This window comes from Ambystoma mexicanum, chromosome 3p, assembly GCF_040938575.1.
Source record: "Ambystoma mexicanum isolate Mex_15411 chromosome 3p, UKY_AmexF1_1, whole genome shotgun sequence".
NCBI lineage: Eukaryota > Metazoa > Chordata > Amphibia > Caudata > Ambystomatidae > Ambystoma > Ambystoma mexicanum.
Window position 1 is genome coordinate 718,648,114 of NC_090925.1, and position 15,064 is coordinate 718,663,177.

Consider the following 15,064-nt stretch of genomic DNA (forward strand, 5'->3'; position numbering starts at 1 on the left):
TTCATTACCACCCTTTCCCTGCCAAATGGGCAGTTCTTCCTATAGCATTCCATCTTGTCACCAGTATTTCTCCAGATTGGTCCTCCATCTGCAGGTCTCAGTTTGGTGTTCTCTTCATGCTTCCTGCCCAGTACTCTGTACCTAGCTATGCCCTGTCTGTATTACTTCTGCTTACTGCTCCCTCCTTCAGAATGCTCAATTCAGTATTAATTTCTTCTACAGTTCTCCTGCACATCTCACGTTGGCATGCAATTTCTTTAACTTTTCGTCTTGGCTTATTAGTGTTGTTTCCTTACAGATGCGCCAGGGCTGTTTCCTGGTGAATACAGCACGCGGAGGTCTTGTGGATGAGAAGGCACTTGCGCAGGCTTTAAAAGAAGGGCGTATTCGGGGAGCTGCTCTCGATGTCCATGAATCTGAACCATTCAGGTAAGAGCAGCCTTCAGACAAGCCATGATGCTTGCATGCAAGTTGCCACAGCAATGGCAGTCACTGCATGGGACTGAGGTATCAAGGGATGTAACTAGATGATGAATGGCCCTGAACTGCCCTCCCTGCCCTGCTGATAAAAAGCCTCTGCTTACAGTATTGTTTTGTAGATGTTGCTGTATGAAACCATTGTGGCACTGCACAATATTTTAAGTCTGTACGGGGGGTAGTAGGGAGACTTTAGGAGGCAGTTTTGGTAACTGGGAAGACTGAGGTTGGACAAAACCCAATCAAGGCTTGGTCTCAACAAATGTGTGAGTGGTCTAGTGCTACAGAGTCCACACAGGGCAATACTATTCCAGTCAGTCAATGTACAACAATGCAGCAATTTTAGGCCTTTTAGGACAAACTACAAGATGAAAATCATAGGTATACATGGTGTTTGATGGCCATACATCACATAGTTCTGATGCTTGTGAATCTGCTTAGAATCACATGCTGTGCATATAGTCCGACATCTAGTGGTAATCGCAGAGTATTGCATCTTGTCTTTCAAGGATCGAAAGGAGACATCGACATGGGCCTGCCTGTAACACTATCCCTAACGCCCAAAATACCTCGCGCGTCGAGGTCCCTCAGATTGTTTTGTTTTCCGCCCGCTAGCTGGTCGCCTTATGCTGGTCAAATTGCAAATGAATCTTTGTCCATGACCTCTGGTCGTTAATATATTCGTCCCCTTCGACTACTTGCCTACCACTGCGAAAGACAACTCCAGACTTCGGCTGGTGCTGCGGTCGACGATGCCCTCTGGCCAGGCCTACACAGGCAGAGTGGGGTCTGGGGCTCTATTTCTTTTCAAGAATGTACTTCCTTCTCCCTCTTTTCCTTTCTGGTTTTGCTGTCGCTATAAACCTGAGCTACGGTCAGCACAACAATTTTTTGCCCTTCTTGTAAAGGCAAGTACCCTTGGAAGGACACGCACCGGAGGTACAATAAGTCTCTACCTCGATCATCACGAGGAGTCCTCTCTGTCTTGCCAGCTCTTTCGTGCTAAGACAATAAAAGAACAGCAAGTTAAACGGTGGGCGACATGCGCCATGATGCATGCTGAGGGTAGCTCCCCTGCCGCCACAGGTGCCGAGAGTGACTAGGAATTGGGTGACAGCCGTGGCTCTGACACAGATGCCATCGACCTTTCTTTGGAGCAGCCACGCTCCGAGTCTTCTAGCCCCGGAAGGCAGGCCACCAGTTCTGCTATGGGGAGTGTACTCCCCGGCGACAGGGACAACACCCACCCACCCAAACACAGAGGCGCGCGCACACAGACTCTCAACGGACTCGTCGGGACAGTGAAAGACTCCAATGGGTATGCCGATTTCTTGGACAGAATCCACCGATCTGCAGGGTCGATGGCCCTCTGTGCAACCGCCTAGGTGGCATGCGTCCGGGCATTCCACTGACGAGGGCGTCTGCACCAAAATTCGTAAGAGCGTCTAGGTGCCTCTTAAGAGCGTGCCGACGCAGAAGGTTCCGGCAACATCGAAAGCTACGGCGAAGCCGCTAGAACAGTCCAAATCCCTTCCAGATACACCGAACATCCGCAAGAGTCTCACAAAGATAGTTTTCGTGGCAAATGGGCCTAAAGATCGGTCGAGGGACACGTCCACACGCTGAGGAAGGCAGGAAGTCTATTCTGAAGGTTCCCAGCCTCTGGCTAAGACTTTCAGATAAATCTCGATCTAAGCACACAGATCCCCGGGACCATTATGTACAGGAGGAGGATCCCTTTCGACCAGCCCCCAGATTGGGGGGGGGGGAGATGAGCAGCCAGTGGAAAATGCATCTTGGCTGTCCCCAACCAATAAACCTGATCCAGACACATTGTGCATGAATCCTCCCCTATCTCCCATAGATCAGAATGCATTTAATACTATACTGAAAAAAGCTGCAGAAAAAGTTCAGATTGCCATTCAAGAAGCAGTGCAAGTCACTGACTTCGTGGTAGATTTTCTAAAGGAGAAACCACCTGCAAGCCAGGCTATACCTTTACTGAACTCCATTAAACAGCGTATGGTTCCTTCTTTGCTGACACCATCGCAAACAAGCGCTAGGAGCAACCCATGGGTCGAGTCTTTTTCACCTCTCACCTACAGACCCTCTCTACATTCGGGGACATGCCACACTAGATTCACTAGTGGTGACTACAACTAGAAAGAGCGGGAGTACCCTTGTCCATGGGTGAAACCCCACCGGACAAGAAGTTGTATGCCTTGGGGAAGCATGTCACAACTGTAGCAGCCTATTCCACCAGAATTGCCAACAATACTATGTTGTTGTCCAGCTACTGCGACGTTCAGTGGAATCGGCTCTGAGAAGGCCTGCAAGAGGTCCCTCAGCCAACACGGTCCTGCCTGCTGGCAATTGTCGGAAGGGAGGCAGGTGAATCGTAATATGGATTTTTTTTCTTCTTCTGTTTTTTGGTTTTGTTACTGCCATACATAAGCAAGCATCACTAGAGCTTATCACACTGAGAAGGCGTTGGGGTGCCTCGTTGTTCCCTATGGTCTGTTGAATCGTGTTCAGGTTATCAGTCACCTTATTGGTGTCCTGGGGTAGACTCTGGCGACTGTGTTGCCTGGGAGGCATCTGCTTGGTATTGTCTGAAAGGGGGCCAATAGTCAACTGGTGGCCGGTAGTGTTGAGGCGTACCTAGTTTCCCTTTGTTCACATAGGTTCATACACTCAAACCACCTTGTAAATGTGGGGGGGGGGGGGGGGTTAGCCTTGCCCCATGGTCTCGCCACTAGATACCTTGCTATCCCTGAGACCATGTTTCGGTGAGTATTCCCAAGTCTGGGGGGGTGTTGAATTTTTAATTTTTTACTTTGCCCGTTCTATATTTACCCAAAAAGATCTAATACGGGGGCAGTTCCAAGATGCATGGTAAAAGGGCGCTTGTTCTGTACCACATCTTTTACATGCGGAGGATCTCTCTGGGGGAAAACCTGCTCGGGTTGAGAGGGGAGTAGTAAACTTGATGGACGAATTTGTAATGGATCATTCTAGATCGACAGTGTAGGGATATATAGCAGGTTTTAATGCAGACAAGTTTCCATTGATCCTTACTCAGTTTTTCCACTAGTGAAGTCTCCCACGTGGTTTTGTACTTTAGTTTCTTCTCCCCTCTACCGCTTGTAGTCTGTTTCTTGGTGGATAGAGGCTTAATCACGTAACTTTGAACCGGCTGAGGGGATGGGGCTTGCATGAAATCAAGCCATTTATTCCGCAGTATCCCCCTCAGCCTGAAGTAGTGGAGCAGAGTAACGGCATTATGTTCACCCCTAGATCCCAGCTCTTCCCAGAGCACAAATCGACCATCCTGTACCAGGTCACACAGGGTCTTTACTCCCAAAGATTGAAAATGTTCTCTAAAGGATCTTTCGTGTGTGAGGTTTCACTACTATATTGGTATATCAGGTAGATGGTGGGGGGATAGTCCCAAGTAGCTGATAAATACGTTCCCAGGCTTTGCTAGTTACTGCTATGGGTTGGACCTCACCTCTCGGGCTGTGTTTCTGTTGCCCCAGATCATACCCATAAGAGCGTCTGGGTCGGTAATTGCTTTCGACAACTGGGAATGTCGAGTGTCTGGCATGGGGGATTCCATCCGGCTATATATTGTACTTGGGCAGCCAAGTATTATAAATGTATTTCTGATGTTTGTTAATCTGCTTAGAATCACATGCTGTGCATAGGTCCGACATCCAGTGGTCACTGCGGAGTATTGCATTTTGTTTTTCGTAGTCGAAAAGGGACGTCGACAAGGCGTGTCTGAAATACTATCCCTATAGTGACGTGCGTTGTACCCACAATCCCTCACGCGTCGAGGTCCCTCGGATTGTTTTTTTCCGCCCAGCTACTGGTCGCCTTTACGCGGAGCTCCTCGAGAGACATTGCAGATTTCATCTCCTCGACCTTTGGTCGTTTTCCTATTTAATTATAACACATCGATCCCTCCCTCGACGCAGTTGTGAAGCTGTATCCGCCGAGCAAGATCTTCGACGGAGGGGACGAGCGGAGGAGATCCTTCGGCGTTGCCGAACACGTGGCCTGGCCTCGCGTTCGGCGTTGCCGAACACGTGGCCTGGCCTCGCAGGCCAAATACAGTAGGGCGAGTGGGGTCATGGGACATCTCTGGTTCTTTTCTGAGAATGCCTTTTCTTTTCCTTCCTTTCCCTTGGGGTCGTTATCACGATTTATTGCCTCGGCTATGGAGAGGACACCCTTTAGGTTTTGCCCGCTTTGCAAGGGCAAGTTTACTTGACACCGACAGTGACGAGGAACGTGATAACACGACCTCCACTACGGAAGTCGTACACCCCTCTAAAGAGCGCTCTTCGTCGTCTGTCCCCGGCCCCGACGGGCTGGCTCACGCCCTGCTTATGGGGATGAACACTCCGGCGACACTGACGCACACGATACCACACATGCACACAACCCATGGCTCTTCTTCGTCGAAGACTAAGAAAGCATCAGCGCCCAAGGAGATGCAGGTTCCACCGGCGGCCTCCTCGGACCGTTCAGGTTCGAAGCCCCTCTCGCAGCCGCGACCAGCGACTGGGCTTTCGGCAAATAAGGGCGCCGCCCCCAAACCATCGGCCGGCGCGCACCAGCAGAGAGCGCACGCCGCCGTAGAACGATCGACACCCGCAACGTCGAAACCACAGCCCTCCGCTGACAAACGAGTCAGAGCTTGGCGAGGATCGTTGTAGCCGACGCCCAGAAGCGTACGCCGAAAGACACGTTGAGCACTACGCAAAGGTCGAAAGACACGCTGAAAAAGCCTGAAGAAAGGCAGGGACTACCCCCTTCAGTAGGGGGACCCCCAGCACACCGGAAGGCTTTTCGGAAGGCGACGGGACACTTTCCTCGACGTTGTGGGAGAGGTCGAGCCGTTTTCAGCTAGATGACACTAATTTTCCCCCGCTAGACCGCTCAGGGGTACCCCATGAAACCATGGAAAGGCTCCATCTATGCATGGAGAGGTTTATGAAGACCCAGAACCCTCCTACTCCCAAGAGAACAAGAGAGGGGCCTCAGGAGGACCCCAGGGCCAAATATCCGAGACTATTCAATCCCCAGCAGGCACAGCCTCAGATTTCCATAATGTGTATGACCTCACTGGTGAGGAACAATACTTGGAGGAGGAGGATGAATTTGTGGACGATGAAGAGGGACAGAACCAGGAGGAAGGTCTGGAAGACAGCCCAGACATGGTAGGAGAAGGCTTCAGAGAAAATCCAGAAGAAGGACCTTCTCATCCCTGGCAATCCCCATCAGTATATTCGGACACTGATGTCCTGAACCTAAATCCTCCTGACAATTCACCTGTTAGAAACACGTCTCCCATTGACTATCAGCCCACATTTAATGCCCTGTTGCGCAGAGCAGCAGCACATTTCGAACTGGACACTGGGGAGATCTCTCCTGAAATAGACTTTGTGGAAAGAGTAATTAAGGAGAAACCCCCGGTCAGCCAGACCATTCCCCTCCTCGCTTCAGTGAAGAGAAGAATCATCCCTTCGCTATCCACACCCGCACTAATCAGGGGAGTTAATCCAAGAATTGAAAAACTTTTCACTCCTTCACCCTCAGACCCGCTGTACATCAGGGGACATTCCATTCCGGATTCCCTTGTAGTAACTAATACAAGGAAGAGGGCAGGGGTGCCGCTGTCCACCAGCGAGGCACCACCTGACAAGGAGGGCAAGAGGTTATATGCCCTTGCAAAGAGTCACATCCTCGGCTGCCTTTTCGGCAAGAATTGCGAACAACAATTCTTTGCTAGCTACGCGGACGCGCAGTGGGCCAAACTGCGTAAAGACGCCGAAGAAGCGCCGGAACCACTACGTACACGCCTGCTATCAACTATTGGCGAAGGAACCCAGGTCAACCAGAGTATTGTAAAGAACTCTCTGGATGCTGCAGAGACAGCGGGACGTTCCCTGGTTCAGGGAATACTCCTAAAACGCCATGTATGGCTGCGCAACTCGGGGTTCAAACCGGAGACACAGGCGTCTTTAATAAATAAACCTGTTGAAGACTCAAACCTCTTCGGGAAAGCGGTGGATGAGGCTCTGGAGATGGCTAAAAAAGAGTTCGATACTATCAAAACTCTTGACCAGATCTCTAAGCCCACTACCAGACGCGGCTATGGCAACGCTTTTTTTCGTGGCCAACGCCAACAGCAGAATCAGCAGCAACAGTACCCTGCCACCAATTACCAGACCAATAGTGGGCAGTACAGCCAAAGAGGCCAGCGCCGGGGCAAAGGGAGAGGTCGAGGGTCCACCCCCAGAGGCTCCCAAGCCCCCAACAACACCAAGTGACGCGAAGATTCGCGTCCCCTCCCATGCAACACCGGTCGGGGGCCGGATAACATCCTTTCTTCCAGCATGGGAGGGAATAACGTCAGACTGCTGGGTACTTTCCACCGTAGCCCACGGATACTGCATCGAATTCAACAGTTCCCCAACATACAGACCCCCGAGGGGACGACGCATGACACCGGAACACCTTGCCATCCTTCTCCAAGAAGTACAACTACTGCTGGAAAAAGGAGCCATAGAGGTCGTGCCTCTATCTCTGGTAACGGAAGGTATTTATTCATTGTACTTCCTTGTACCCAAAAAGGATCTAACCATGAGCCCTGTATTAGATATGCGCCCAGCTAACAAGTTTATCAAACCCCAGAAGTTTCGTATGGTGACCTTACAGGAAGTGATCCCACTGCTATCACAGGGAGATTACATGAAAACATTGGACATGAAAGATGCATACTTTCATATTTTAATGTTGCCAGCGCACAGAAGATGCCTCAGGTTCATGATAGAGGGCAAACACTGCCAGTTCAAAGTGCTACCCTTCGGCATAGCATCAGCACCAAGGGTATTCACGAAGGTACTGGCAGTGGCAGCGGCCCACCTGCGCAGGTTGTCCATCCCAGTTTACCCTTACCTCGACGACTGGCTCATAACAGGGGATTCTTACGAAACATGCTTCTCCAATACCCAAAAGACTGTAGACCTTTTGTTCCAGTTGGGCTTCTCCATCAACGAAAAGAAGTCCAGCCTAGACCCCAGCCAAATCAAACAATTCCTAGGGGCTCTAATTCAAACAAAGGACGGCCTTGTCTTCCCCTCCAACGAGAGGGTCCAAAACATGCTGTTTCAGATCCCTCAATGTGACCGGTCGAGAGGTGACGGTACGCAAAGCAATGCGCTTGCTAGGCATGATGGCGTCGTGTATTTATTTGGTACCTCGCGCGCACCTGCGCATGCGCCCTATGCAAGAGTGGCTCAACAGCCAGTGGTGTCAGGCCAGCGGACTATGGGACGATCTAGTGGTGGTTTCGCAGGCCTTGGTTCTCTCGCTACGGTGGTGGACAAAGGAAAACCTGGAAAGAGGGAAACCCTTTGCCACACCCGCGGCGGAAGCCACTCTAACCACAGACGCATCCCTCACAGGATGGGGGGCTCACCTATCCCATCAGACTGCTCACGGAGTGTGGACTCCGAACGTAGCATCCAAACACATAAATCTATTGGAGCTACTAGCTGTGTTCAAGGCGCTAAAAGCCTTCCAGGAACACCTACAAGGCAAGACTGTGTTGGTCCTTACAGACAGCACCAAAGCCATGTACTACATCAACAAGCAGGGGGGCACCCACTCTCCAGGACTGTCCAAACTGGCCCTAAATATATGGAAGTGGGCTCTCAAACAAAACATGTTCCTACTGTCACAACATGTACCAGGGGAACTCAATCTGCTGGCAGACAAACTCAGCAGAGATTTCCCCCTGCCCGAAGAGTACGAATGGCGACTGCACGAAGACATCATCTTCGACGTCTTCACACAATGGGGATTCCCAGAAATAGGCTTATTCGCAACCCTGGAGAACTCACAATGCCTAAGTTACGCCTCCAGGTACCCCCAGAACCAATCCAAGGGGAACGGTCTGTCGATGCAATGGTCAGGGAAATTTGTTTACGCTTTCCCTCCCCCCCCCCCCCCCCCCCCCCCCCGACTCCCCTTCTCAACAAGGTGGTGCACAAGATGCACCAGGAACAAGTGACCATGATACTGGTGGCCCCAATGTGGGCCCGACAGCCATGGTTCGCTCACTTGATGGAGATGTTTATATCTCCCCCAGTGAAACTCCCCTGCCCGTACAACATGCTGTCACAAGACAAGGGCAGGACTCTGCATCCATGCCCCCAGAACATGAATTTAGCAGCTTGGCTCCTGAGATCATAGAATTCGGACATCTACAGCTCCCGCAGAGATGCATGGACATCCTCAGGGAAGCCAGAAAACCTAACACTCGCCACTGCTATTCTAGCAAGTGGAAGAGATTTGTCATCTGGTGCAGAGGAAAAAGCATCAACCCGATTGACTGCTCTCCCACACATAGTTCTATACCTGACCCACTTATTGGATTCAGGTCTAGTGTTCAATTCCATTAAAGTCCACCTAGCGGCACTTTCTGCATACACCACTTCCCAACTCAAGGTGTCGTGGTGGAAGATCCCTGTTATAAAGGCCTTCATGGAGGGAATAAAGAGAATACACCCCCCGATAGCTGACCCAGCTCCCGGATGGGACCTTAACGTGGTACTTACCAGACTCATGGGCTCACCTTTCGAACCCATGCACAAAGCATCTCTTAAAGACCTCACTCTAAAGACTGCTTTTTTAATAGCTATCACCTCCATCAGGAGAGTAAGTGAACTACAGGCTCTTTCTGTTCTAGACCCCTTCGTTACAGTTCAGAGAAGGTGGTTCTACGCACGCACCCAAGGTTTGCTCCGAAATTCATCTCGAAATTCCACGTAAACCATGTCTATAAAACTGCCAACGTTCTTTCAAAATCCTTCCAACTTGGGAGAAAAAACTCTGCACACACTAGATGTGCGCAGAGCGGTCATGTTCTACATGGAAAGAACCAGACCACTGAGGAAGACTAATCAGTTCTTCGTCTCGGTGGCAGCAGGAAGAGAAGGGGATGCAGTTTCAAAGTCCACTATTTCTAGATGGATTGTTCAATGCATCACTCTCTGCTATACTCTTGCTAAGAGAGAACTGCCCTTTAAGCCAAGAGCACACTCTACTCGAGGCACGGGGGCGTCCATAGCATTCATTGCAAATGTTCCCCTTGAGTCCATCTGCAAAGCGGCTACCTGGAGTTCTGTGCACACCTTTACAAAACACTACTGTCTAGATGCACACTCGAGATCTGTTTCCAGGTGGGACAGGCAGTATTAAGACATCTTTTCTCTACTGTTCCTTCTCATAACCCACTGCCAACTCCGGGTACTGCTCGCTAGTCTATGCACAGCATGTGATTCTAAGCAGATTAACAAACATCAGAAGACAATGCATTACTTACCGTAAAAGCATTTCTGATGGTTGTATCTGCTTAGATTCACATGCGCCCACCCTTCCTCCCCGCTCGGATGGAAGGAACATAGACTTCCTTTTATATCTCTCTTTTCTGTACTCACTCACGTCTAGAAGGCTCCCTCAGGGAAGAAAAATACAGAGGGACCTCGACGCGTGAGGGATTGTGGGTACAACGCACGTCACTATAGGGATAGTATTTCAGACACGCCTTGTCGACGTCCCTTTTCGACTACGAAAAACAAAATGCAATACTCCGCAGTGACCACTGGATGTCGGACCTATGCACAGCATGTGAATCTAAGCAGATACAACCATCAGAAATGCTTTTACGGTAAGTAATGCATTGTCATCTGGATACTCTAGGCCACCCTGTTCATATGGGCGTGTAAGCGTCACAGGCTATCCTGGGTTATCTGCCGGCCCACACAAGTCTCGTCATCGGTTTCCTGATGCAGGTCCAGTAATGGGCCTGAGGCCATAGTGACACATTATTAAAAATGTATAGTAGTTTGGGGATCATTACCATCTTAGCTAGTGCTATACGGGCCGCTTGAGATAAGGGAAGTAATATCCAAACTTCTACCTTTTGTGCTCTAAGACCTCCAGTGGTGTTGTGTAGTTTTCTCTATATAGGTCGTCGAGTGTAGTGCAAACCATAATACCTAGGGAACATACCCCTGGGGGCACCAGCAAAAATTGTTGCCTATGTCTTCTTGTTGCACTCCGGGGTCAAGGGGAGGAATTTGGATTCATCCCAGTTAATCCTGAGCCCAGAGAACTCTCCAAATCTAACCACTTCTTGCGTTATCAGGGTTGGGTTCTGCCGGGGGGCTTCATGTAAAGGATATCGTCAAGGTGTGTGTGTACACGCGAATCCCTCGATGCGCATCGAATTCCTGGATATGGCAGGCCAAGGGCTCTATGCGGAGAGCAAACCGCACCGGGGAGAAAGGACAGTCCTGGCGGGTGCCACTCGTGATATAAATGTATTCCAAGGTCATACTGTTTTTGTATATTGTGGCTCTGAGGGCCGTGTACAGCAATTTAACCCACCGGATATATGTTAAGCTGAACCCGAAGCGACTTAGCACCTCAAAGAGAAAGTGCCACTCTACAATCTAAGGCCTTTTCGTCCTAAAGAGCAGCCATCGCCATCGGCACTTCGGGGTTTATATTATGCATAAGGGTGAACAGGCGTCTTACATTATTCTCGGTGGAGCGATGGGGTGATAAATCCAGCCTGGTCAGGAAGAACCAGTGCTGGCATGTGAGTATACGATCAGTAAGTATCTTAGCTAGACATTTATTTTCTGTGTTGATTGGTAATGGTGGCCTGTACGACGCTAATTGTCAGGATTTTTGCCAGGTTTTAGAAGCACTGTCACCAAGGCAGATCTGGTGGATTCCGGGAGACTACCACTAGACATTGCGCTTTCATACATACCCATCAGGTGGGGGACCACCAGGTCTGCATACTCCTTGTAAAATTCTGCCGTTATACCGTCCAAACCGAGGGCCTTGCCATTGGGAAGTGCCTTTATTGCTTTGCGAATTTCTTCTTCTGTTACAGGGTCATTGAGGGAGCTCCCTTGGTCTTTGTCTAGCCAGCCCAATGCTATCTCATCTAGGTTTTGTCAGCTCATCGTGACCAGGGATAGGGTGAGATGTATATAATCGATTATAGAAATCCTTAACTTCGTTATTTATCCCCTGCAAGTCTTTATTAGATTCCCATTCTGGTTTTCATTCTCTGCTATCGTGGTGGTTTATTGTGCCCTCCAAATTGCCCGGCCAGAGTTCTCCTTGGACGGTCGTCCTCCCTGTATCTTGCCGCCAGTATCTGGTCCCCCAAGAACCTTTCTTCGCTGATTGCCAGCTGTAGAAGCTCTTCCCCAAGTGCCTGTAGGTCACAGTGGAGCGCTGACCTGTCTGAGGTGCCCGGTCTGTCCCCCCTCCCAAATAGTGTCCTCCAATACCTGCATGGACCTCCAAAGGGGTTTCAGTACTCCCCACTCTTTTGAAATACAGGGCCCCTTTATATAAACTTTAAAGGCTTCCCAAATTATTTCCTGATCAGGTACTGAGCCTTCATTGGCCTGGAAGTAAGTTCGTATATCCTGGCCTATTTCGAAATGCAGCCCTGAATCGCCAACGGAGCCGCCCAGGGGGTTGCGCTGCGGCCACTATGCGGGCCAATACCGGTGAATGATGGGACAGAGTCCGGGGAAGAATGGTTGCTTCTGTTACTTTCCTGAGGATGGGGGTGGTGGCCATTATGCAATCTATCTTGGACGAGGTACCAAGCACCCCGGAGAAGAACGTGTATTTTCTGTCATCTGGGTGCTCATCCCGCCATCCATCGTGGTGTTGGGAGATGCTTTAACTGCTTGTGGGAAGGTCAGTTGTGACATTGTAGACATATCTAGCTCTAGCGTGAGGGCTAGGTTAAAATCGCTGACCTATACAATCTCAGTCTGGGAGCCTGTGTATGTGTTTGGCGCATTGGTGGAAGAACTCTAGGGAGTCCGTGTTGGGTGCGTATAGGTTCATAAGCAGGAGTTCGAATGGATTGGGTCCTCCAACGCATTCCACATCTGACATGTAATGTCCACAGCTGTGCACTTCGGAAACTTTTTCGGCAGAGGGCGTCCTGCGTCAATGGCGTCGGGACAATGTCCCTCGCGGGCCTCTGTCGAGGACGACATCACAGGATGTTATAAATGGGACGCACGGCGCCCGTAGCCTCAGTTCTGTTTTTTTCCACAAACGTGTTAACTTTATGAAACTCAGCACGCCTCGTGTTTTTCTTCACAGAAGATTTCTTTCTCATCGACCCCCTCCGATTGCGCAGTCCGGCTTCAAGACCTGCCGGGACTGCTAGTCTAAGATGTCGCTCACCGACCCCCACCGCATTTGTTTGTGGTGCCTGGGCGAGTCGCACGACACCGACTGTTCGAAATGCCTGTCGCGGACTGACGAGGCTTTGCGGAAGGGGAAGCTCCAGGTAGGTAGGGGCTAAAAGCTGTCCCGGTCTTCCAAGTCCAAGGGGGTTTCCACCGACGACTTGAGACGACACTCTGTGTCGGAAGGATTCCCAGGGATCTCGGTCCCGGACTGGTTCCCGCCACTCGTCTTCCTCCTTCCGGCACTCCAGGAAGCGCCGTCGCCTTCCCTGTCCTCGGAGGATGGTGCCTCGAGGAAGGTTTCATGCCCTACAAAGTCTTCGACTCCAGAGGAATGAGTGGCGTTTCGAAAATCCATGATGGCGATTTTTCAATCGCAGGACAACTGGTCCAGTCGTGCCTTCTGAAGAAGCCGGCCATTATCGGTCTCGTTCTGTGGCTCGCACGCCTTCGGGTTCGCGACACAACACTCACGGGAGCCTTCGAGATCCTGTACAGACAACGAATCGAAAGGCCGCAAGAGACGTGTCTCTAGGTCTCGGTCCTCATATCCAGCGAGACCACAGCAACCTACTGAGGGCTCGGGGGCCGGCGTCGACTCGTTCGGCGCCATGTCCGTCCGATTCGGACATCGACCCTTTGCCGTCGTATCAGCCCACGGCGCCATCGACGCCGAAGCCTTTGGCGATCCCGACATCGAGGTTGTCGACGCTCTAGACGTCGAAGCCTTCAGGAATTTTTTTTCTCAATTTGCTGTTGGAGTACCCAGACATCGTGGGTCCTCCAAGGAAGGCTACATCGAAGTCGGTGAGGCCGGTTTTGGCCTCCAGGCCCTCTTCTGTCCCCAGACCTGGATTTCAACCCCCTCTGGATGATATTTTTGAAGAGGAAAGGTCTGACGTTGAGCAAACGGGTGACCTTGATGATCCAATTTTTTCTGGGGATAGTCAGTTGGAGGAGTTGAGGCAGACCCTCCATGATGCAAGTGGACTTGACACTTCCCCGGAAGTGGAGTTTGGTAGACTTGAGCCTGGGGCTCATGCAGAGTCGTCTTATAGGCGACTCATGGCACGAGTCTAAGTATCTGGGCTGGTCTAGTCCTCCAGAAGACTTTGTGCAGGATGATTTTACAGACATCTTGGACCAAGGCCCATCCTTTGACCCTGTTTTGCCATTTCATTCTACCTTGCAGAAAAGGGTGGCAGCTGCTTGGCAGTCCCCAGAGTCTGTGTGAATAAAACTCTCACTAAGAAATACCGCCCTTCCGTTAGCGACCCCAGCTATTTGTCTACTCACCCCACTCCTGAGAGTTTGGTGGTTCCGGCGGCTACGGCCACCTCGAGGCAGGCGGCGTACCCTACCATCCCTCCGGATAGGGACGACAAGTGCTTGAACGGTTGGGCCCAGAAGGTATTTTCTGCTGGGTGCATGGCGTTGAAATCGGCCAACTCCACGTGTGCCTTAGCAAGGTTTTCACACACTCTGTGGAATTGTTTCTTTGGCGACTGAGCATATTCCCGAGGGGTAAGAAAGGGATGGTTTCCTTGCTCTCGTGCAAGGATGCCATGTGTGAATCCCTTCAGTCGGGTTTGGATACAGCCGACAGTGTTGGCCGATCCATGGCTGTGAGCACCATAATACGCAGATTTGCGTGGTTGCGGAAGTCTGGGTTTGCTCCGGATGTGCAGGCAACTCTTCTCAACATGCCCTTTGATTGCACATTTATTTGGCAGCAAGGCTGACACCCTTGAGATGTTGCAGACCTCAAAAGCTGCGGCAAATTCTTTGAGTGCTGCGGTTCGTCGACCTCTGCCTTTTCGTCCTAGTGGAAAGCAGTGGAGGGGAGGTTCCTTTCGGTACTACTCCTCCTTTGGTATTACGAGAGGGGCTGCCAGTCAAAGGGTCAAGCGGAAAGGTACCCGTGGTGGATGGGGAAATCGTGGTGCCACAGCCGCTTCCAAACAGTCATGAGGCCATGTCCCATGGTTCGCTGGTTAGGGGCAGACTGTCTCAGCATCTCGAAGAATGGCGGACCATTACTTCAGATGTGTGGGTGTTGGATACCATAGCCCGCGGCTACTGTCTTCCCTTCCTTCAGTGGCCTCACGACAAGCCACTGGGGAAACTCTTTGAAGCTTCCTGATCCGCTCCTTGTGCAGGAAATATTATCCCTGCTGTAGAAAGGCGCTTTAGAACTGGTGCCTGTAGCGGGGAGGAACAAGGGATGGTATTCCCATTATGTTTTGATCCCAAAGAAAGACTGGGGATTG

At 50.8% G+C, this 15,064-nt stretch overlaps 1 protein-coding gene across 7 annotated transcripts in view; it reads left to right on the forward strand.

The window, feature by feature from the left end:
• LOC138580772 (C-terminal-binding protein 2) overlaps positions 1-15,064 on the forward strand; it is a 313,871-nt gene that overhangs the window by 247,774 nt on the left and 51,033 nt on the right. For all 7 annotated transcript variants that reach the window (XM_069651580.1, XM_069651584.1, XM_069651581.1 and 4 more), the window contains one exon: positions 299-429. In XM_069651580.1, coding sequence (XP_069507681.1) covers positions 299-429 — 131 coding nt within the window. The remainder of the gene's footprint in view (positions 1-298; positions 430-15,064) is intronic.